The sequence below is a fragment of the Pseudopipra pipra genome, chromosome 3 (genome assembly GCF_036250125.1).
Source record: "Pseudopipra pipra isolate bDixPip1 chromosome 3, bDixPip1.hap1, whole genome shotgun sequence".
NCBI classification, from domain to species: domain Eukaryota; kingdom Metazoa; phylum Chordata; class Aves; order Passeriformes; family Pipridae; genus Pseudopipra; species Pseudopipra pipra.
In genome coordinates this window covers 107,281,892-107,305,393 of record NC_087551.1, presented here as the reverse complement: position 1 = coordinate 107,305,393, position 23,502 = coordinate 107,281,892, and the positions used below count along the sequence as shown (strand labels likewise).

The window sequence follows — 23,502 nt, the reverse complement described above, 5'->3', positions numbered from 1 at the left end:
TGTTTTTCTCACCAGGTGGTGGTTGCTTCTTCCTGCATTTTGGAAAGCCGAGAACTTGACTCATGAGAAAAATATCCAAAGTGTTGCTACACCATTGTACCATAAATGGCTACATCTGTCTCTAGGGATGTATTTTCCTCTGTCTTTCTGAAGGACAATCACTCATTTCTATAAAACCTCCAACACCCTTATAGTGCTATTTTAGTAGTTACTGTTTTGGAGGAGTGTGATAAGGAAGCATTTAGGGTGGATTCATTTCACTTGATCTAGAATGTGAAATTTGTTAGACATGCATCAGCTGTACCACTCTTTGGACTCCAAAGATTGCACTGAATTGATTTTCTGTTACTACAATATATATATATTTAATGCACATGACAGCACGAACACCTGCTTCTAAGGTCATGAATTTCAACCATTTAGGCCTCATTCTGTTTTCTACACATAGACACTGCAAACTGGGATGTAACAGAGATCCAAGACACCTCCCTGGACATGTAGAAATAGCACAAGACCAGCACAAGACCTGAAACCCTCTAGGGCAGCAGTTGGAGGCCATGCAGGATACACCAAGGTCTCTTCAAGGGCACTAAACCACAGCTGAACAGTTGCATTGAGACCTGAGCACCTAAGCTGGTTGTTACCATTCCCCTATAGCCACTGGAGAAAAAGTAAGCCCTTTTAGGGCACAAATCTTTAAGTGAGCACCTGAAGCAGATCCCAGTGCTCCCCGAAATTTTCCTCTTCTCCATTGACTACAAAGCCAGTCTACCAGACCGGCACAGAGCAAGACTTTGAGGAGGCCAAAAATCTAATTTTAAGCAAGAATGATATCTCTCTGTGAAGCTGGGTAGGCAAATTGTTACTGCTTTATAACATCTTTACAACTGCAATACTAATATCTTCATTAAAAAATATGGATGTAGAAACCTGTGTTCATGGCCTGGTGAAACCCAGAGTCTGACTGTCAGCCACTTTCTAAGTAAGAATCAGAGCATTTGACTTAAAATGCTTGTTGTAAAACGCCTGTGAGCAAAACTCTGCTACTGGAAGAAACAGCATTGACCTGGAAAGATATTCATCTTCCTACTACAGCTGTGTATGAATGATTGGTCGACGAGATGGGTTGTACTGGTTGTGCTATGAGACAGATGCACACTTACAGATCTCCCTGCACAACTGGGCAACTCTATCCTGGCTTGCTGTCACCAAGAAATGGTTGGGCGATTGCAATCTCTCTCATGGCACCTGCCAAATCAGTTATCTTGGACTGAAAAGAGTGCAGCAGAACTAATGCAACTCAGTTTACCAAAACCCCTGCATTTTACTTCCCTTTTATTTCCATCACACACTGGAGGTACACCAGAAGTGACTGGCTTACTGGTGAGCCAAATCAAACAGGTATCTGCTTAAGTCTATGCCTCAGCCTTTCCCTTAGAGGGACACAAATCCAGGCCTCTCACCTATTGAGCTGCCAGGTTTTTACAATAATTGGAGGAGCTGAAAGTTGTCCAACCATCTTCTTTTCTGTTGTATTTGATTAAAATTGGTCATTGGGTTGTTGCAACGTTATTAAGTGGGGAGCAGACAGCTAGACTGGCAGATACATGGAGCAACAGACAGAGCAATTGCATACACTTTCTATTTAGGAAGAGATGATGAAGAAAAACACCATCCCTCCTCCCAGTCCCTTCTGAGTTTTTTGCTAATTCAGAGAGTTGAAATTTTTCCATTTGAGAGAATTTCAGTCAGGTCCAGCATCACTCATAAAAATGGAAGAATTGTTCCAACAGTGTCCCAGAAAGGTTTCCTAATTTTATAAAGAAATCCAGGAAAAAAAATCTGGCCAGCTCTAACCTGACTGGCTCGCACTGTGCTGTGGTGGGTAGTTCAGCAGAGAAGTCTGGGTCTCCATGAGTCTCAGCCTTTACTCCTGCAGGCAGGAGGCTTCATAAAAGGAGTCATCTCTATGCTTCATGCATCTAATGAGGAACCAGGAGCCAGCACCAAAGCCAGGCAGGCCTTGGGCTCTTGCTCATCTCCAACCAAATAACTTAGTATGGACATGAACACCTCCAGAACTTATTTGGTGGGAGTGAGGGAAATCAAGGCAAAGTACTTGGACAACAGCTTTGGTCAGGCGTGTGGTGAAGATGGACTTGAAAAACTTGGCAGCATATTTGGGAGTCTACCTGGAAATTTGTTGACTGTTCCTTCACCTTTTCTGGATCTGGGGAAACACTTTTCATTGAACCTATGTAAAGAGTCAACTACCCAAAAACTATGTTTCCTTTGGGGGAAAAAAAGATTCTACTCTACCTATTTACTGTAGATGTGATTTTTGAATAATATAGACAATTTTCTGTACTTTAAGGCTTGGTTTTATTAAACTGGGGCAAACCAGGAAATCTCATCTTTTCTTCCTCACTGGCTACGATGAAATTCATCCACGATTTACCTAGGGTCCCCAAACTTAAGAGAGGTGGAATTTGAATTCCAGGGCTGCAGCAGGTCAAGAGCCAGGTTTATCTTTCAGCAGGGATTACCTATGGTTTCTACTAGATTATTCCTGACATGTGGCTCATCATATTACAGGTTAAATGTTTAAAGGGGGGAGGAAAGCATGAGGCATAATGAATAACAGCTATATAACTCTCCTTCCTTCTCCCCAGAATAAATCCATACTGAGTTTAGGAGGTGCGTAGATTAAAAGACTGTCCTGACAAGCTATCAACAAACTTACCACATCATATAACAAGAGTGAACTTTAAATCTACCATTTTGGCTACCTTTGAAACTCACTGAGAAGCCCAGTCCTAATATAAAATCTCCTAGTGGTTCACATCTGGGTTTTGTAATTGTCATCTGAAAAGAGTGTTAGGAGTGATAAGTGAGTGGTCATCTCCCTGGAATCCTAGTGCAGCCTTTTTCAGTAATGAAATGATATTGTATTTCTCCCCATATGAATCAAGGCTGAAAAAAGTTTCATGTTCAGCTTTTAAACTGTGTTTCCATAGCTGATTTATTTTGTTTTTAAATATGTTCCTCTGCCCTTGCTTTTCCCTTCTCATTTTATTTACTATACTCTAAGCAGGGCTCTGATTTCCCCTCATCCTGTCATGATTACAGGCAGAGTCCTCTGCCAGGGATTCAAAAATTGGTGGACAATACCCCCTGGGCTTATAAACTCACTGTTGTTCTCCTTCTGCTTTGGGGGAGATGAAAAGCGAATCCACGAGCTGCCAAGAATCACACCCAGGTAGGGACACAGTGCTGCAAGAGCTGGTCCCTGCTCAGTGTACAGGAGACAGACGTGACCCTGGGATGAGTTCATGGGGTCACACCTTGACCCTGATGGAGACCCCTCGTCCCCCCGTGCCCCTGTGAGGAACAGGGAGGGATTAAACTGCAGGGCTGCAGTCCGTTTGCATGGACGGAATGAACAGACCCCAGTCACAAATCACTCCATATTTTAACAGGCTTTGAGAGGTTCTCCTTCTTCACTTTAACCCTTTGTGGGACCTCAGTGCCTGCAGAAAATGGATGGTGGGCAGTCCTCCAGTACAGGTGGTGAAAGGCTACCTGGTGTAAACCTACTTTTTCCATGTCCCAGTCGGGGCTGAAGGAGAGGGAGGACCATCCCCTTTACCTCTCAGGTCTGGGATCTCCACTACAACTGCCTTCCAACACACTCCTCACTGACAGTGCTTCCCTTTGCCCGCTCACCAAACAGTTCCCCAATTTGACATCAAGCTGTTCCCTAAGGAGGCCAGGACCTGGTTGTCAGCTATTTCACAGGCATCAGAGCATAAGCCCTGCAGAGGACCTAGATACACAACAGCTGTCAGATCACAAGCTCTGCAGTCACCTGCCAGCCCCCAGACCTTCAGGCCTTGCCCCAGTCCTTGCAAAATCCTTTCACATGCTTTTTAGGTTGCCATAAGGAGGGCCAAGGGGAGAGCTTTTGAGCCACATCTGGTCTAGGAGAGCAAATGTGTTTGTGCCCCTTTCTGAGGAGGGGGTGGTTGCTGCATCTCCATCATGTCTATCTGTATTTTCTTGTCTGTCCTGCCACAGGCTGGTGGATGGAGAATTATCTACTCTCTGGCAGAAAAGTGCTGTGTTGATGCTGAGAGAGCTCACAGACAATAGGAGCTGTAGGCTGCTGACTTCCAATCTTTTTCATTTCTTTCTTCTCCCCCTTTTTCATTCTACTCCCACTTGGTCCCCTACAACCCTCTTCATGCTGAGGAAGGTGGTTGAGAAAACTTCTCTGAGCTATGTGTCAGTGAAAGTTTAGCTATTGGGCGTAAAACTGTATCAAAAATAAATACAAACATCAGTCTTGACTGAAAATGTGGTCATATCACTGACTGACTTCAGCTCTGTAGCAAATCCCAGCATATCTGGTCCCAGAGTCAGGTTTTGAGCATGAGCTGAGGGTTAGAATGGAATTAGTGGGATTGGGTGTGCAAGTGAACGGTGCCAGACAGGAGATGGGCATTGACTCCCAAAAGGTGAGTGTCATGGTTTTCTAGCTACTAGGAAGAAAATTAACTTTACCCCCGCCAAAACCAGCAGAGTGAGACACAGATGAGGACTGCAGTCAGCACCAGCAGCCCATCCCGGGTCTATAGGTTGTACTTGAGTGCTCTCTAGTGGACAGAAAAGCAAGTCCAGAGGTGAACACAGCTGATGAGGCTCTCTCTGAGCTTCAGTCACCCTCACCTGGGTGTCAGGCATTGGGTCTGTAATATCCGCACACCACAGGCCTGTGCTGAGTGTCTGGTGCAGGGTTTGGGAGGGCAGTTCAAAGCTGAGTCTTCCTGATCCGTGAGGCTGCAGGGCAGAGGTTTGATGCAGGAGCAGTGCAGGGTGGCAGAGGATACACACCTTGTCTGGTAAGAGCTGACTCACAGGTAACATCCCAGTCCCTTCCCATTTACGCAGCTTTTCAGTGCTTCTCCTTGTGTTGAAGGAAACACCTGAAGGACCTGTTCCTGCATGTGCAGTCAGTGGGTAGAAGAGCACAGAGATACTGTGGAAGGACAGTAGAAACACTGGTCGTGGGATTTTATAAGGAAGTGAGGGAAAATTATATCAACTCATTTACCAGCCACTGATGAGCCTCCAGGAGTCCTCTGCTCTGAGAGCCCTGCTAGTGCTGAACATAAACACTCTGAGGGAAAATAGCTCTTGTTTCATAGCACAAAGTGATAACCCACTGGATATAGCAGAAGCAAACTACTTCAGTGTGACAAGAAGGTCATTATGGAAGTCAGCTCAGGGGACAGACCATAAAGTGGTTATGTAGTGGGTGCTCCCAGATAAGCAGAACTATACTACTGAACCCAAATGTTCAAAAGGTGCTCGAAAATCATGAGATCTAAGTTTTGAATTCTGAGACTAACTCATCGCATTTTCCTTTTATTTCTGTGAAGTGACAGCTAAAAGATTTTTATGATGGTCATATTAAAACCAGAAACAGCCACTTGACTCATGAAATAGTTACGCCAGCTACAAAGGTTATATGCATCTCTCCTTAAACTCTTTAAAGTCTGACTTCTCCATTACCTCTGTGTTGTGGGAGCTATTATCTTAAGTTGCCAGGATGTCAGAAACTGAAATGGTTAATGCATTCTAGAGTTGCCAAGGGACTTTTGAGGCTTCTGCAGGACTTCTGCATTATACCTCTGATGGCCCATCAAAGCCCATCCCCCCCTCTGCCAGTCTTGAAAGGCGGGAACCAGGCCAGACACAGAAACTCTGCACAGGCCCAGGGAGAGGCTGGACGCTCGAGGTACAGCCCATGACAATAACCATGGGTATAATAACTCATAACTTCTTGGAGTGTGGGGGCTTCCCTCCTTCACCCCCAGCAGATCAAGGCCACCACTTCAACTGACAGACATGGAAGCTGCAACTACCAAGTGTCATCGCTGGACCCCGTGGGCGGTGACTATAGACATCTTTCCACTCTCAGCTTTTCTCTCTCTTACTCTCCCTTACCCTTATCCTGTCTTTCCTTTCTCTCCCTTATGAATTTTCCCCCCCAGAGGTTATCCCTATGCCATATTGCTATAGATGATATAGATGATAACACCCAAAATGCTAACATACCTGTTGAAACAAAATTGTTAAAATGAACCCTACCTATATATGTTTAAAATAAACCCTACCTATATATGTTTAAAATAAACCCTACCTATATATGTTTTCAAACACCGATTATTCAGTGTCATTTCACTGTAATCCACCCCAAGGGAATTATTGATAAGAACCTGGGTTACCCCCCTCCCCTTTTTCTGGGGCGGGTCATAACACAGGATGACACCGCCTTTCATCAAGAGCTCCTCTTATATGGACACTTCCCAATGCTCAGACATCCTGAACACAAATAAAATTCCTTCAACCTTTTATTAAGCTTAATTACTTGTCTCCTATTCATGCTTTCCCTTTACTTCCTAGAGGCCTTTGACTGAAAACCGACTGCCTCCTTTTCTTTGAGCATCTTCTTTCACTTGGAGCAGTCATCTTTGACCTTGCCTCATCTAGTCAGAAACCACTGAGGTTCTACCACAGTACCATACATACCTGCAGCAAAAGAACATGGGTTTGTATGTGGGCAGTTATTCCGTGCAAATTCATTAACAGTTTTGTTACAGAGCTGCTGCAGCTATGCATGTTAGGCTGCTGAATACTGACTGCACAAGTATGTTGATTCAGTTTGTTGAGGGTCCAGAAAGAAAGGGGGTGGGGAGGAGGGGGGAGAAAAAAAAAAAAGGAAAACGAATAAATAAAAATAAATGAAGCAACCTACCAAACCAGTCAGCACTGGAGAGTTAAGAGGAAGGAAAAAAGCAAAAAAATCCCAAAGAAAATAGCCCTGAAACTTCAGAGAGTTTATTCATCTTTCCTTCACTCATACACAACTAAACTGAGGCAAAGGAGACCCACGAAGGTGAGAGGAGCAGCTGATTTCCTACCAAGTATTGGTAGGAAATCATAACTCTATTAGTGATGACTTTCAGTGGTATTGCTTCTTAGATTCTCTGCACATTCTCCCATAAGCCTTCCCCTGCAGGTTTCCAGTTGACAACCAGCTACACTAAACAAGTCCCAGTGCCACCGTGACTGATGGCCAAGGTGTAGGGTCTGGCCAACGCTCATCGATGGGCTCATTTCTGCAACAAAAAAAAAAAGAAAAAATAGGGTTCAGTGGAAGAACTTTTGTCTGTTGCATCCAAAGTAACATGAGAATCAAACTGCAAGTATTCTGGGAAGTTGTTTCTGAAAAAAGGAAAGATTGTTGCTCAGCTCCAGCAGGCAGCTCTATCAGCTCATTACAGTCTTCTCCTGTCAGGTTTGATTTACGTGCACCTTTTATGCTGAGATTTACTCTTCACAGTCACCATCTGATGAGAGACCCTGCCCTAACCTCACAGGAAAGTCAGCTGATTATTTCCACAACCTCAGAGTTTAGCACCACTGAAGCATTTGTTTTATTCATTTATTACGATGATATGGGCTGTGGAGTTATAAAAATCCCATATAGGATAAGACTTCTTAGGAAATCAGATAAACAGGCAGCCCTTGGACTTCTTCATGAGTATACTGATATAGTGCACACAACCTCTCCAGAACAAAGAGGGGCAGCATACAGGGGCCAGGCAAACACTTCTGTTTAGGGAGAAAAGCCTCAGGTTTTGAAGCATCTTCACAGGCACTTGGCAATATTTGGAAGGACAGTGCTCAGTGAGCATGACAAGCCTCAGTGGGAACTCATGGCTCAGGTCCTGCTCTATTTTTGCTGTCTCAGGCAGCTAACTGCCAGCTGCTTACTCCTTGTTACTATCTGAATAAATTGGATTATCCAGGAAGCCAAATGGGGATAAAAATGCCATTAGAGAAGCAATTCATTTAGACATAAAACTATTCATGATATACCAGTGCTTTCAGGAGCTCCGGCCCAGAGCTGTTTAACCCATCAGAGGCCACATGAGAACAATTCACTTTCCAAAAACACTTTCTGGTGGCTTGTAGCACTTCTGGCAACCAAGTCTCCTGTGCCAGAAAGGCTGCAGCTGGGGGATGGTGTTTACACTCTGCTTAACAAAAGGTTTTTAGTGGCAGGGAGAGACAACAACTGGGATTTAAAAAAGAAGCTCACCTTTTTGTTTTGAGTTCCATGCTCCAGATTTTTTGTTTCACGACAAGCATCAAAAAAGACTGTTCTGTGTATGCCACTTTGGACCTCTCTTTATTTTTACAGATTTCCATCCCATCCTAAACTCCTCTAGCTGTTCCTTTCAGGGGTGAAAAGTCCTAATCCACTCACTCGGTCTTCTTTCAGATGCTGCTCCTCTCTGGGGACACCCCTGGACCATGTTGCACTGGTGTGCAGACCTCGTTTGGCTGCATCGATGCAGTCTCAGAGTCTGGTTTCTGTTGCTTTTCTAATAATCCCTTGCATATTAGTGGGAATCTTCTGTCCAGAGAAGGCAACGGAGCTGGTGAAGGGTCTGGAACACAGTGTGATGAGGAGCAGCGGGAGGTGTTTAGACCGGAGGTGGCTCAGGGGGAACCTTATCGACATTTGCAGGTCGGTCGCTTGTCCCAAGTGAAGGGAGAGGAAATGGCCTCGGATTGCACCAAGGGAGGTTTAGATTGAGTATTTTAAAAAATTTATTCACTAAAAGGGTAGTCAGGCATTGGAACAGGCTGCCCGGGAAGTGGTGGAATTGCTGTCCCTGAGGTGCTCAAAAAACCCGTGGATGTGGCACTTGGGGACACCGTGTAGTGGTGAGCATGGTGGCTGGGTCAAGGGTTGAATTCGATGATCTTAGAGGTCCGATCCAACCATAACGACTCTATAACTCATAACTGCAGAAAGCAGCCCCCGATGAGAAGCTTCCCCCCCTCCCCCCCCTCCTTCCCCGCTGCTTCCCTGCAGAAGCCCTGGGCACCAGTGCAGAGAAAGTGCTGGGATAACCGAGAGCTCAGAAACCTGCAAACCAACCGGGTCTGCCCAGACTGGCCGCGGGTGCCGTGAGGGGCAGCAGCGGGACCAGCTGCCTCTTTCTTCCTTCCCAAAATAAATTTCGGAGCACACAGCCGAGGTGTGTGGCCGTGTCCTGCTCCCGGCTGGCGCTGCCTCGGGATGGGGCTGGGTAAGGCCAGGGCTCTGGAGCAGTGCCGTGCCCATTGTTTTAAGGCAGAGACGCGCGCGAGCTGTTTCCAGTGAGGAGGAGGAGGAAGAGGAGAGCGCGTAGGTGCACCGAAGCTCGGGGGATGTTTTGGTCCCGTGGGGAAGAGGATGAGTTAGTGGGGTTTCCGTGGAAAACTTTCCGCCCGTCGGTGTAGTCGTGGCCGAGTGGTTAAGGCGATGGACTAGAAATCCATTGGGGTCTCCCCGCGCAGGTTCGAATCCTGCCGACTACGCACCAAGGCCGCTATTTTTTTCTCCGCGTTCCGGACATTTTCCTCCCTCCCCCCGCTCGATTTGCACCGGAGCCGCCGCCGCCGCCCGATATCCGGCAGGGCCGGCCCCGGGAAGGGAGGCGGGACCTCCTCCCGCGGCCATGGAGCAGCGCGGCCCGGCACCCGCCGTGCTGGTCACCACCAGGTACCGGGGACACCGGGCCCGCCACCCGGATCGGCCCCGGCGGGGCTGGGGATGCCCCTCCCGGGCCAGCTGTGCCTCGGCTGCGCTGGTGGCGGGAGCCGTCCCGGGAAAGCGAAGGGAGGGAGGGAAGGAAGGCAAGGAGCGCGGGGTGGCGGAGCTGAGGGGAAGCCGGGTGGCTGCTGCGTGGGTTTGCCCCGGGACGTTTGGGATACGTGCGGATCCTCGAGTTTTCTGGCGTTTCACAGCCGGGAGAGATCCCTCCCTGGCCCTTTCCTCCTGGGATAACTTGGGGTCGCTTCCCTTCCACGCTGACGCAGGCTGTGCTCCCGCCCTGCGGAAACGCCTTTTCCTTGTCGTGATTCTGAGGTGGGTCAGAAGGAATTAGAATTTATCCCGAAGCTTTGGCTTCATCAGTGGTTTGGCTGATGTCCATTCCCCGCTGCCGTGCCCTGCATCCCGATCCCCGTGCCCACCGGGAGCCCCTCTGGCTGGAAGCCCAGTGATGGGCTAAATGGATTTTTTCTCTTTTCCCACCTTCTTGTAAACCTGCCCCAGGTGGGTGCAGAGGCGCTGTTTTCCGTTGCATTAAACTTTTAAAACCTGGGTTTTCCTAGATGTGATAAAGGAACCCTCGCGAGAAATGCCTCAAGAAGAAAATGCTTCTGGCAATCTTTATAGAAAAATGATGGAGATCTCTCTCTTTTTTTTTCTTTTATCCCCACAAAATATTTGAAACCACATGAAAGCAGTTTCCTGTCAGATAAGTCATGAGAAGAAGTGTTGATTCAGCAAAGTCCTTATCTCTTAGGACATAAATAACAGTTATTTCAGTCTCATTAACTTCAAAGCTGTTATATTAATCCCTTAATATCTGGCTTCCTTTGGAGCAGTGGCCTTGAACCTTCAAATGTATCTGACTTGACTAATAGATATTTTGTAGGACTGACTTGATATTAGGTTTAGCCTTGGAAATGGAAATCTGAACACCTGGACTCGTTTTACAGTCTGTAGACTCATTGATTGAGTCTGTAGTCTCATTGATACTGGAATACTTTCAGTGATAAAATGAGATATATATGTATGTGTGGGATTAAGACTTTAGCAAATAAACATATTTTTTATCTTGTGAGGTAAAATAGGTCTACAGTTGTGACCTTTTCCACTCTTTATACATACTGGTTTTGAGAATGGGACTCCTAGTTGCTGTGGTAATAAAAATCATAGAATCTTAGAATATGCTGAGTTGGAAGAGACCCATCAGGATCATTGAATCCAACTCCTGGCTCTGTGCAGGACACCTCAAGAATCACACCATGTGCCTGAAAATGTCCAAACACTTCTTGAACTCAGACAGGCTTGGTGAACACTGCCTTGGGGAGCCTGTAATCTATATACTTGTACTTAGACTATACAGAGGAATAAAATGTTTGGGGGTAATTTGTGTCAGATATTTTGCCTTCACTTAATGAATGGACTAGCTGTACAAGTTTTTTTCCTTTTGTTATGACCTGGAACACCATGTTTTGGCCCCCTTAAGGCAGAGGTTGTTGGAGCTGGGTGCTGCTGGCAAGGCTGACTGTATCGAGGCAGCAGAGTCCACTCTCCTGGGTGCACAGACGTTGGAATAAAGTTTCTTTGGTCTTGACACTTTATCTTTTACTTTGCTTTCTTGCCTGCAGTGGGTATTCCCCACTCCCCATCTTAGCCTTTCAGCACAGAAAGGAGATTAATTAAAGTACAATTTAATTATTACATGCAAATCAAAAGACAGGAATGAAAAACTGTCTCTTCCATGAGCTGTGGAAGCTGCTCTGTTCAGCTGACCCTTACATAAGTTCCACTTCCTCTGTCCCTTGCCAGCCCCTCATGATCTGATTGTGCAAGCACAGTGTTACTGGTATGAATGGTCTCCTTGTATTCAGGTGAAGTGATTTCATCTTAGGAAGGTTAGCCATGTGCCCAGGTCTCCCCTGAACCATCCGTATTGTAGACAAAAGTGTAACTTGGGGATAAACAAGCTAGATTTAAATAAGGAGTAGAAGCAATAAACCTGTGTGTCCAATTTAAACAACCAGCTTTCTCCTTTTGTTGCTTTTTTTTAAAGGAACAAGTGTAAAAATAATTGTGTTTGATGTGAAAAATGCAATGAAACTATGTTCTCTGTTGGGATTTGCAGGTGCTGCTTCTGTTTGAACAATAATAGCACTATTTAATGAATTAAAACACTGAGGCTGCTTATTTTGAAATGAAGGCATTACAAAAACCAGTGAGCACTTTGGAGAGTACACTCTGTCACAGCCTCCCTGTTGATTTCTGTTTAGAATCATTTTTATATTTAAAAAAAATCCTGTTGCTGTTGAAGAGGTAATAGGGGTGGGTTTCCTGTAAGAGATGGTAATGAAAGTGATCATAAGGCCTAAAGCAAACAAACAAAAATGTAGCTATTGCCCCTCCCTCTAATTGCTTCCCATTACAGTCACTTTATGTCAGACTTTTAACAACTTTAAAAGAAAACCCCCAGGGTATAGATAAAGTACTTATTAGGTTTGTGACATTTTTAGGGCTCTCTGAGGCAACACCTCCTAAGGTGAAGTTGTTGTGTCATCTCAGAATATCTGTATGTTTTCAGCTGAGTGAGAACCACTCAGGGAGGATGGTTCACTGCTGTTTGTTTTATTTACATAAGGAGAAAAGCAGGTTAATTTGCTATTTTATACTCAGTGTTAACAGAAGTAGAATCACAGTCATTTAGTTTGGAAAAGACCTTTAGGATCAAGTCCATCCATTAACCCAGCACTGCCTCGTCCACTACTAAACCATGTCCCCAAGTGCCACATCTACATGACCTTTAAATATCTCCAGGACTGGTGACTCAAGCTCTTCCCTATGTTATTCCTGAGTACCAGCCGACAAACCCTTTTGCTGTCTAAGCTGCAGGCACAACTTCTGAGTGACTACACATCTGGAGAGCATTTCCTCTGCTGCAGGTCTATTCTAAAAAACTCCATATCCAGCTGATTTTACTGGCAGGTGCCCTTTGAGTCAGCATTTTGGCAGAAAATGAGAACAGAATCAGAGCAGACAGAATAGCATTGAGGTAAATACTATAAAATGTTGGCAATGGTAGACCTGTTGTTAAAGCCCTAATGTTTTAAACATGTCTTGCAGAGAGGATTGGGTACAAAATTTGGGACTGTACCCTTGTTGGTTGTTGTCCTATTTATCAAGAACTCTCAAGATACTCTCTTTAAAGTGCTTTTTATTAAAGTTTTGCATTGGAGATTCAGAGGTTGTCTTCTTGGGAAAGCTCAAGTTTCAAAAGAACTGGTCAAGTTTTAACATGATGAGAGGAGTTTTTTGAAACTTTATTTGAAACTAGATTGTTTTAACCTCTTGAAACTATATTTTAAGTTCTATGCATCATGCATCCTTAGGTGAAAGGTGCTTGTGTTAGGGAATCTAAACTTGCTAAAGAAAGAAGTAAATTCCATAAGACACCTCTGCAATCAGCAGAAGTCCATGGAAGATTTGACTTGATATTCCCCATGTAGTTAAGGTTAAAAAAGGCAGAAAAAATGTTTAATGATTCTAGTTTGTTTTTTTTTTAAATGATCCCTTCTGATTTCACTAAAAAGCATTCACACATGGGAAGCACTGTTTTGTGCCCCAACAGCAACTGCTTGGTCTTACTCCTGATGAGTGAGAAATATAATACAGTTCTGGCATTCCTCTTACAAAAATACCATAAATAATTCCTCAGATGGGCATCTAGGGAAAGGTGACACCCTGGTTCCGTGGGTCTGAAGCTGGCAGGAGAAGAAAATGCATTGAGTAAACTGCTGCAGCAGCTCCCCTGTTGCATTTTCCTCCCAAAAGGAGACGTTCTAACTTTCTGGGTGGTTCTGACTGTTGGCAACATTCAGAGGTTAATGCTATTTAACTGGGTATGAAAGGACAGGTAGTTTTGTTTCCAGTAAGATTTTCTGTGGGAAAGCTGAGATGTTTTAGCTGGTGCACCCTTAGGTGTTTGGCAGCTCCAAGGGATCATGTCCTCCTTTAATTTGATCAGTCCTGATAGATGTTTGTCTAATTTTCCTCAATGACCTTCGCAGATGGAAACTATGCTTGGCCCATCAGTCTGCTCCAGCAGCTTCCTTTGTGTTCCAGGCTTTTATCTAGTTCCCTTGTTGCCTCTTCACAAACCTCAAGTTGTTCCTGTGCTCCAGCAAGCTCCTTCTTCCTTTTGTGGCCCCTTTTAGCTTATTGTTGTTGCCATTCCTGGGAATGTCCTTAGACAGAGGAGAGTTGGATAGGGCTTGGCATGAGTTGTGATGAAGAGACCTTTGCCTCAAAACAAACTGTGATGAGAGATCATGGGATCTTCTTACCTGCTCTGCTGAGTAAGAGCATTTTCTACTCCTGTGAGTGAAGTCCTGTTCTGAAGAAATCCACATCTTCTCTTTGCAGAAATGCTGTGCTTCTGACATTTTGCCTGCAGTGGCCAGTGGCAGGTGCTTTGGGATGGAAAGTCATGGATAGGAAGCAAGCCATGTCTAAATTTGTCCTGATGCAGAGTAGGAGCAGTGTTGGGGCAGGGTCTGTCTGATGTCCTGTTGCAGTGGGAGTCTTTGCACTGACTTTCTTGTGCTTTGAACTGGATCCTTGGAGAGGGTCAGTTAAAAGTCTCTGTGCCAATGCCTGAACTCTGCATGTATTTTTTTCCCTTAGGCAAATTCAGAATACGCACACGGGGCTGGATTTGTCAGTGCCAGAATACCAGGAAATCCGTGGGAAGATGATGTCTGGCCATGTGGAGTATCACATCGTCGTCGTCACACGACTGGCTGCCTTCAAATCAGCAAAGCACAAGCCTGAAGATGTAGTTCAGTTTATGGTAAGTATTTAATCAGAGCTGTGTTGGTGACCACTTTCTTAATCAGCTTTGATTATTTTTGTCCTGATGTAGCAGATACTTTATCATCAATCACAGTCTCTCTGGGTCAAGGTCCTTGGTAGCACAACACAGTCTGTATTATTTCTGCAATAGGAGTATTCTACATGTATTAGTTGAACTCTTTATTCCAGGAGCTCAAAGCAATAATGACTGTTGTTGCCTTAAAGGCATTTGGCATTATGGGTCAACAAATAGAAACCAATTAAGCTTTTTATAAGTCCTGCTACAAAATTGTCTTCTTCCAAGCTCTTGGACTTGGTACATAAACTTGAAATAAATATATAATAGCTTATTTGAATGGATATATTAACCTTGGCATGGCTTTTAAAATCCTTAGTAAGAGAGTTTTACAAGGAAGCGTCCATATAAAACGTTATTGAGTTGGATTGTCTTTGTCATTATACCTGCAGAGTAGAGGTTTGAAAACACAGCACATGACTTAAATCAGGTGAAATTAATCTCATCTATAACATATGCACATCCACTTAAGCTGTTTCACCTGGGACTGTCTATTAAGTTGATGGAAAAAGGTGCATTTAGGGTATGTTTTATTTGATCTTCTTTAGCGGCCTGCTGAACCACTCCCAAGAAGTGCATTTCTCTGTCCATTAACTATAAAGGGACCCATTCTGCTGCATGCTGTGAACATGTGCTCTTTTCAGATGTTTTGGCAGTAACTGTAATGTCACAGTGATGTGAGTGTGTGGTTACCTGGTGGACCATTACCTGTAGTGTAACTCACACTCCATAGAAGATAGTTGATAAATGGTTATTTACACAGTATGATTTGCAGATAAACATCTGTCAGTGTTGTAAAGAGATGCATGATACGGAGAGTTCATTCATTTATTCCACACCTTATGCTATATATAACTTTATGGTAAGAGCAGCAGTGCTGGCGTAAGAGTCTGTTCTGTTCTCCCTCCTGGTCCCTGACTGCTTGTTCTCACTCCCTCAGTGTTTCCTTTTGTGTGCCAGTGTCATGTGGCTGTTTCATAACGTCAGCTGAGGAACTAGTCCTGGCTAAAAATGGGTGTTTGGGGGGTTGTTATTCAGTACAGAGTTACACATATTTCTTGAGCCTGTGAGTTGCACAGCCCCATTAAAGTTTGTTTTAAGACAGGGGAAGGGCCAGACATGGGCAGATGGGAGAAGGGGATGTGCAGTTGCTTTTTTTTATGCAGCAATACCTGTTTATGCTATGTAATATTCCCACACAGCTCTGTGCAAAAAAGGATCTGACTAATCCAGAGGTGTTAAACTGCGCTATTGTCATCTAAATTCATTTTGCTTAACTTAAGAATAAGTTGATAAAATCAGATTGTCTATAAAGAGGATAAACAAACTTTCTACTGTGGCCCCCCTGCTTGCTGGAATTGTCTGTTCCCATATCTGCTCTCTCTAGGAGGATTTTTAGCACTCAAGTGAAATGAACCTTCCTGATTTTTCCTCTGGTTAGACCTCCTGATATTTCATTCTTCGTGAAGAAGAAAACTGGTGGAACCTGGCAGGAATAACATTTATCTCACCAGTTACATTTTTTTCAGCTGACTGAATCTGATATATTATACAGTTTGTTTTGTGAGAGTAATTTAAAACCATGAGCTGGGAGGTTGGAGGATGGATGCTTTGCATCAATTCATTCCAATGAGTTTTGTCTGTATGTATTACTGGAAGGAACAGGGGGATTCACCTGTCCTAACTTATCTCTCTAAGTTGGATATTTTAATCTGAGACTGTCCTTGCTTCTATGGTCAGTGGGGAGAAGGGGAATGAGGTGACTCATCCTCTGGAAATGTCTCTCTTCTTTGACCATAAAGGGAAAGCATCTACATTTTAGACAGCTGCAGCAGGGGGCTTCAACTCCAGGCTGAAATGCTTAAGGGTCAGTAGAGTTGCACACAAATCATGTGTGCAGTCAAAGCTGCCCTGGGATTTTCCACCTGGACTTCAGAAGGTTGTGGGTCTCCCATAGATCTTGTGTGTTATTTGCCTGCCCCACACAAGCCCCTTGGATGCCATGGGATGCCTGTCTCTAGGCAGAAAAGTCTGCTCTCTGTGGTTAGGTGTCTGCATTTGGTGGATTTCTAAACTGCCATCCCAGTCAGGGCAGTGCTATTGGGAAGAATGTAACTGAGCATCTGTGGTGTGGAGGAACCCACTTTGCATAACATACACGGCTGGTACCATTTGAGAAACTCCAAATTATCTGAGGTATGTGCACAGGGCTGGCAGGTGTGACAGGGGGAATAAAGGCATTAGCACTGCCCTGGAACAGAGTGAGGTGAGATACAGGGCATCATCCAAGGTAACACTAGCTGCCTGTAATCAGGTGAGTTGAATTTCAGTGACATATTGCCAAAATGTAGGGACTCTATCTGTCTGTCATGAGGGCTGGGGCACCTCCTGCATGTAGGCAGTTTGCTTAAGCTGGAGACAAGTCTCAACCCTGTGCTTCCAGGAGAGGTGAGTTGCACCCACATTGTCTGCAGTGATTATCTGCTCTGCTGGATGCTGTACCGGGACAAACAAGAACCACCACCCTTTCCCAGGGACTTGCAGGTGAAGTGTAAGAGAACCAGGGGGCTGGAGAACAGTAGATAAGAATGAGGGTACACTGGGCAGCAGATCTAACATATCAAATTTATATCAGAAAGCAGAGTGAGATGAGACACCTGAAGGAGCAAAAAGAAACTACTGTGTGTGTGCTCTGGAGCAGGATGGGAGAGGTGACTTTTTTTTTTTTTGCTTTTGTTGAAGCTGCTAGATATGAAAGGTTAGAGGAAGGAGCCTCACAGTGCTGAGGTGGCAGGTAGGTTAGAGACGACAGGCAGGCGTGGTAGGATTTTCACTGGCTCTGCATACGTTAGTCCAATTTTGGTCACCTCGGGAGCCAGGTCTGTGTTTTGAGAGCTCCTCCTCCCCTTCTGCCTCCCCCTGAAGCATCAGGTGAGTGGATTTTCCCTGTCCGACCGTTCTCCCTTCCCTGTGGCAGTGCCGGCCTCGCTCCCTGTCCGGCACCAGGTGGCAGCAGCGAGGGGCGGACCCGCGTTTGCTGCTCCAAGAGCGCTTCTGTTTTCCCTGGAAAATGATGGTGAGCAAGGCACAAGCGCCCTCTAAGCTAGCTGTGGTCTGTGGTATGCTGTTTGGGCCACACTGGATCGAATCGCAGAATCATTTAGGCTGGAAAAGACCTCTAAGGTCATCGAGTCCAACCTTTGATAGTCACCACTTGGTCAGTAAGTGCCTCATCCAGTCATTTCTTGAACACCTCCAGGGATGGTGACTCCACCACCTCCCTGTGGACAGTCTATTCCAATGTTTAACAACCCTTTTCATAAAGAAATTCCTTCTGATGTGCAACCTGGACCTCCTCTGGTGCAGCTTGAAGCTATGTCCTCTCATCCTGTCAAGATCGAGATATATTAAGGGCCTGTGACTAAAACCAGATGAACATCAAATAGATATTCCAGATTTGACCTGTGGAGCCTTTACTAGACTTGTGGGTCTAAGCAATTCAGAGTTCCCTGTTCTCTAGCCTTTATGTGACTATGCAAAATCAGTACCATAGCATTTCTAATGGAAACGTTTGTGAAACATTAACAGAAGAAGAAATTAGCTTTTGTGATGACTTTACGATCTAAATTCTTAGAAACTGGAGAGATCTTTTAATTTTAAAGAATGCTAATTGTAAAATAGGGCAAATGAGTTGTAGAACTGCTTAACCTTGAGGTTATAATTGGTAATTGAAGGAAAAATCAGCTGCATTTCTTTCAAAGGTCAGAATACTCTTGCCCCATCAAAAGAGGGAAATTTGTTTTCTCTTTGGTACTGCTGCCAGGGTGATATTTAATTACTGCCTATGGATCTGCAGTTTTCTGTGAGAAGAAGAAAAGGTTTTGTTTTTCTTGCATACATTTCTTCTAGCCACATCTTACCTTTTTTAGCAATTAACTTCTGTTTTCCCAGCCTTATTAAATATCCACCCAGCCTTCAGTGCCTTCTCTTTCTATCTGCACCCAGTTTAATTGATGCTTTTTTACAAGTTATATTTGTTAGTCAAGTTCTTTCTTTTTCAAAGCTGAACAAATAACTACTGGTGTTTGACAGGCACAGCATAATTTAGGAAGGCATTTACTATAGAACTGTCTTTTTCTCATAAAATGAGGGAGTATAAGTATGTGGGTGTGTATTCATTTATGTTTTCATCATTGCCTGTTTGCATATGTTGGCCTTCTCTTTGTGGGCCTCAAAATCTGTGCATTGGAGTTGCTCTTTCCTGACCATACAGGTGTGTTGTGAAGATAAATTCCTTCACTTTATAATCTCTGTGATGTGAGAGGGGTTAAAAAAAAAAAATCAATGCTCAGCGTAGTGATGGGTTCAGGAGCCATTAAGAATTCATGTTGATTAAAAAGAAATATTTGAGTGCTTGCTCTTCTGCTGGGCAAAACAGATGGGGAGAACAGCATGTGGTCATGTAATTAAAATCTACCATAATGCATACCCATGGGGTCACCAAGCAACATTAATTCTGGTATGGCTTGAATTGGGAGTGTCCAAGTGAAAGCTTGGGTTGTGCTGTCTGGGAGAAGGGACGCTTTTGATTACTGTACCCAAAGCTAGTGGTTGTTTTAAAGGATAGTGTTGCTGGATCTCCATTTTCTGACAGTGTTAAGAAGTGGGCTTTGTAAAAAGAATGTCACAATAGTCATGTTTTTCATGAAATACCGTAAAATCAAGAGTGCTCTTGGCTGGGCTGCATTGGCTGGCAAAGGGTTCAAGTTAGCTCTGAAATCTCCGTTTTGTTGAAACTTTTGCAGTAGATACAAAGCATATGAAGAAAAGCTTGAGGTCAGAAATGGGGCATTAAAAGGAGCTTTGAAGGGAAAGGGCACATAAAATCCCATTAATACTGAGTGGGATCAAATTCTAGGCACAGCTGAGAGTCCTGGGCTCGTATCCTACAGGCGTTCCGGTGTGTGTACTTTCATGCATGAGGTTCTTGTGAAGAAGGGGGACAAGGCACATGCATGAGATTTGAGGGATTAGCAGCAAAATTCAGGCTTTCACTTTGAACTTCTTGGTGGTTTTCTTAACCTTCCAGCTATATTTGATCACATTCAACTTTATTTGTTCCTGGTAAAAAAAAAAAAAATTCAGCCCATCGCTGTCTCTCTTTAAGTTCCGTGTTGGGTGTTAATTGTTACAGGCAAATAGGGTCTTGACCTGGCAAATAGGCACATGCTTTGCTGTATTTGCATGATTAACTCTTTTGAAGTGAAGTAGATTGAGCCTTTGATACTGTGACTTGACAGAACTCCTTGAAGTGTATACATTCAGGCTGACTTACAGGTGGTGGAGGTTTAGCTCCACAGTGTTCACAGAGTTCAGTTAGAGGCATGGAGGGGGGGAGGATAACTGCAGGATCATAACCTGGAGGATTTACAGGCAACAGAAGGAAAATATTTTAATATTAATCAAATGGGACTTTGTTTACTTAATTGGATTGATAAAATGGGGTTTAGAGCAATGTTTATTTTTATCCTGACATTTTGGGCCATATGATCCATCAACTATTTTCAAAGGGTTGTGAGTGATAACCAGAAAAAGCAAGATTTGATTTTGTTTACGTGCTGATATGCCTTTCTCCTGTAACATTGGCAGAGGATGTCACATTCAAAGGGTACAAAATTGTCACGGCAGAGCAGTGGTGCCTGACTGGAAAGGTGTGAGAATGCTCTGGGTGATGTGTGGGACTTGACCTGAGAAAATACACCCCATGGAACTTGGCCAGCACTTCAGAAGGCCCCTGCATTGCCTCTGTGCTGCTGCATCTGGGCCTGGGGTCCTGAGGACAGCAAAGACCTGTTGGATCAGATCCAGAGGATGGTACGAAAGTGGTTGTAGGGCTGGGACACCTCTCTTGTGGACAGAGGCTGAGAGAGCTGGAATTGTTCAGCCTGGAGAAGGTTCTGGGGACACCTTAGAGCCCCTTCCAGTACCTAAGGGGGCTACAAGAGAGCTGGAGAGGGACTTCTGCAAGGGCTTGGAGTGATAGGACAAGGGGGAATGAACTTAAGCTGAAGGAGGGAAGGTTTAGATTAGATAAAAGGAAAAAAATCTTTACTGTGAAGGTGGTGAGGCACTGGGACAGGTTGCCCAGAGAAGCTGTGAATGCCCCATTTTTGGAAGTGTTCAAGGCCAGGCTGAATGGAGCTCTGAGCAACCTGGTCTAGTGGAAGGTGTCCCTGCCCATGGAACTAGATGATCTTTAGGACCCAAATTATTCTGTGATTCTAAATGCATCAGTCTGAGGTTGTTGGGCTCAGCCAGCCTTACTGCTGCATTTCCAGCACCAAACCCAAGGAAAAGCTGACAGCAGTGTTGAGCAAAGGTGTTGAGGAGCCAGTGGCTGCCGCAGTTTGAGGCACAGGAGCAGCGGGCAAGGAGCCTCAGTTGGCAGGGTTTGCAGGGGCCAGCACTGGCCTTAGGTAAGTGGGGAATGGTTTCGGCTGGAGTTTTGACATCTCACTGGTACTGTGGGTTATTCCAGCAGAGGGCATCCCGGCACTGCCGGATATTGGCCTGCATGGTGTGGTGCAGGCTTTGGGGAAGCACATTAGTATGCTTTGGATATAGTGCTGTCACACTTGGTATGCTGTGTCGTGTGTATGGTTGCTGGTGTTGTTCAAAGCCCACGCAGACCCACAAAGGCTCAATTAGGGTGTGCATTTGCTTTAGGTTCAGTGGTGTAATTAGACATAAATTGAGATTTATGAATAATTTACAGAGTTTAATAGAGAAGGAATGAAAATTAAGTGGGGAAAGAAATAAGTTTGTGTATCTCAGCTTAGTGCTAAGAGTATTTTAAAACTTTTGGCATAATCTTGATTGGCTGCTGTCTTGTAATACTTTCAGACATTAATTTGGTATTTATTATTGAAATTAATTAGACGTTAAATGTTTTTCACAAATCTGACTCAATTTTTTTTCCTGGGTGGAGGGTAATAGTGTTTATTCTTCTGAAAAAGTACTAGTAAATTCCTCACTGCCCTTACATTTGTGCTTATGTGGTATTGTTGGGAGAGGCTCTGCTGTCATACCCTCTTCAGAGTGCTACTGGGACCTAGCAAACTACAGCAGTTTAGAACTCTGGAATTGCTTTCCTCACTCTTTTTGGGGTATCTTTTGAAGGGAGGATTGCTGTATTCTGGAACATCCTCTACTGCCCTCGCTTTAGTGCTTGGCTGGTGAATTGTGTTTCAGATCCTGCATGTGGACCACAGTGGTACTGACACCTTCACTACTTTCAGGAGACAAGTCTAAAATACTTGTTTTTCATTCTCCTGAGGGCTCGAGTTGGGTTTTCTCCTTCAAGTCTTTGTTACAGGGCTGCCTGCCTTTGGTGGCTGGAGACTGAACCCACAGTGAACATTGTACAGCTGAAACACAAACGCTTTTCAAATCAGCCAGCTTGGTTGATAATTACTGTGAAAGGCAGGGAAGTGTGAAAGCTGAGGTGGTTATTGCTCTTTATGCCTAAATCTGATTTAGTAAACTAGTCGAGGTGTGTCTGGTAATGTCAGGGCCTGTTCTCTGGCCTGGAGGGCAGCTCTCACAGTCTGGCTCATCTGTGGTATGAAACTCTGACCCATCTGCAGGGGTTGTCAGTACCCAAACTGGCTCCTGTGGAGTCCCTGCACCAGGCCAAACCTCGGGCTGACAAGTTATCTGGGGGAGTGCTACCTTTAAACTATTCCAGGCGTTGTCAGGTTCCCGTAGGCACTATTAAGGTTTCTAGTAGACACTCTCAGGTTCCAGTGCCTGAGAATATGCCTGCTATTTAGTTTGCTGGCATAGATGCAGTTTAGGGATTCTGCATTAATCTATAATTAATTTCCCTTCTACTTTTGTGCTTTTTGTTAAGTTGACTTTCTTTTATCACTTTCTTTTATCATCTGGTGGAAGAACTCTGCCTTCTGCCATCCCAAAATGTGGTGCTTGAGTCTCTCTATATCCATCTCAGTATATGCAATACTGCACACATAGCAGTATTAATGAGGATTCACTTCACTAGAGTTCACCAATGTGTTACAGGAGAGTAAGAGCTGGGCCCTAGTAGAGGACCTGGGCTGTATGCACTCTACTAGCACTAGGTTTTTGGATTGTTTATTTTCATCTCTGTATTCATTAAAACACATTCATAGATTATGGGAGCATAGAAGGCCTTGATGAATATATTATTTGTGTAATACCACACAGCATGAGAGTCAGTCTCCTTTGCATCTGTAACATCACTTAAAGATAGTGTTTTGTTTGTGTGTGAGTTTTGTGTATTGTTTTTTTTAAGGTACTGAATTTAAAACCTAATGTGACATAGTAGCCACACCTTTTCTAACCCAACATTCCCATAGTTGTTGCTTTCCCTGTAGTATCTTGAGCCTTATTTCTCCTCAGGCTTCCTGTCTTTGTGTGCAGGAGGAATGACTCCATTCACTGTTGGCATCTTCTCCTTGTATGAGAACCTGTAGGCCGTGGCCAAGTTGTTGGGTTTTATTTTCTCATGGATAAACTGAATAGTCAGGGATCAGCTGAGGTCTTTGCCCTTAGGTTTCTGTGTTATGCACTCTGCAGGGCAGCAAATATGCCAGTTTTTTAGGCCTAAACAGCCAAAGGGCACTGTAGCCACAGGGAATGAGAAATGGGATGTCTGGCTTAATGGTGGAAAGGTTCAGGTAGCTTTCTCCATCACATACTTACCTGGCAGGGCTTTTCTTCCTATCTCTCAGGACTGAGCATCACTTTTAGTGGACAAGGATTTCTGATGGTAGAAAAGTATCTGGAGCAGTGACCCCTCCAGTATTTCATTGATGAGTCAGACAAATGGATGCTAGGTATCTGGCAATGAACTCCCATTCCA

General features: G+C 44.4%; 1 protein-coding gene and 1 non-coding gene across 2 annotated transcripts in view; both read left to right on the top strand.

Annotated features, from left to right (window-relative positions):
* The first annotated feature begins 9,344 nt into the window (after positions 1–9,344).
* The window catches only part of HS1BP3 (HCLS1 binding protein 3), a 51,090-nt gene continuing 36,932 nt past the window's right edge, over positions 9,345–23,502 (top strand). Inside the window, exons 1-2 of the mRNA XM_064650624.1 lie at positions 9,345–9,625; positions 14,354–14,519. Coding sequence (XP_064506694.1) covers positions 9,582–9,625; positions 14,354–14,519 — 210 coding nt within the window. The 5' untranslated portion in view covers positions 9,345–9,581. The remainder of the gene's footprint in view (positions 9,626–14,353; positions 14,520–23,502) is intronic.
* On the top strand, positions 9,360–9,441 carry TRNAS-AGA (transfer RNA serine (anticodon AGA)). Its single transcript has one exon. It is a non-coding gene; the product is annotated as a tRNA-Ser (tRNA).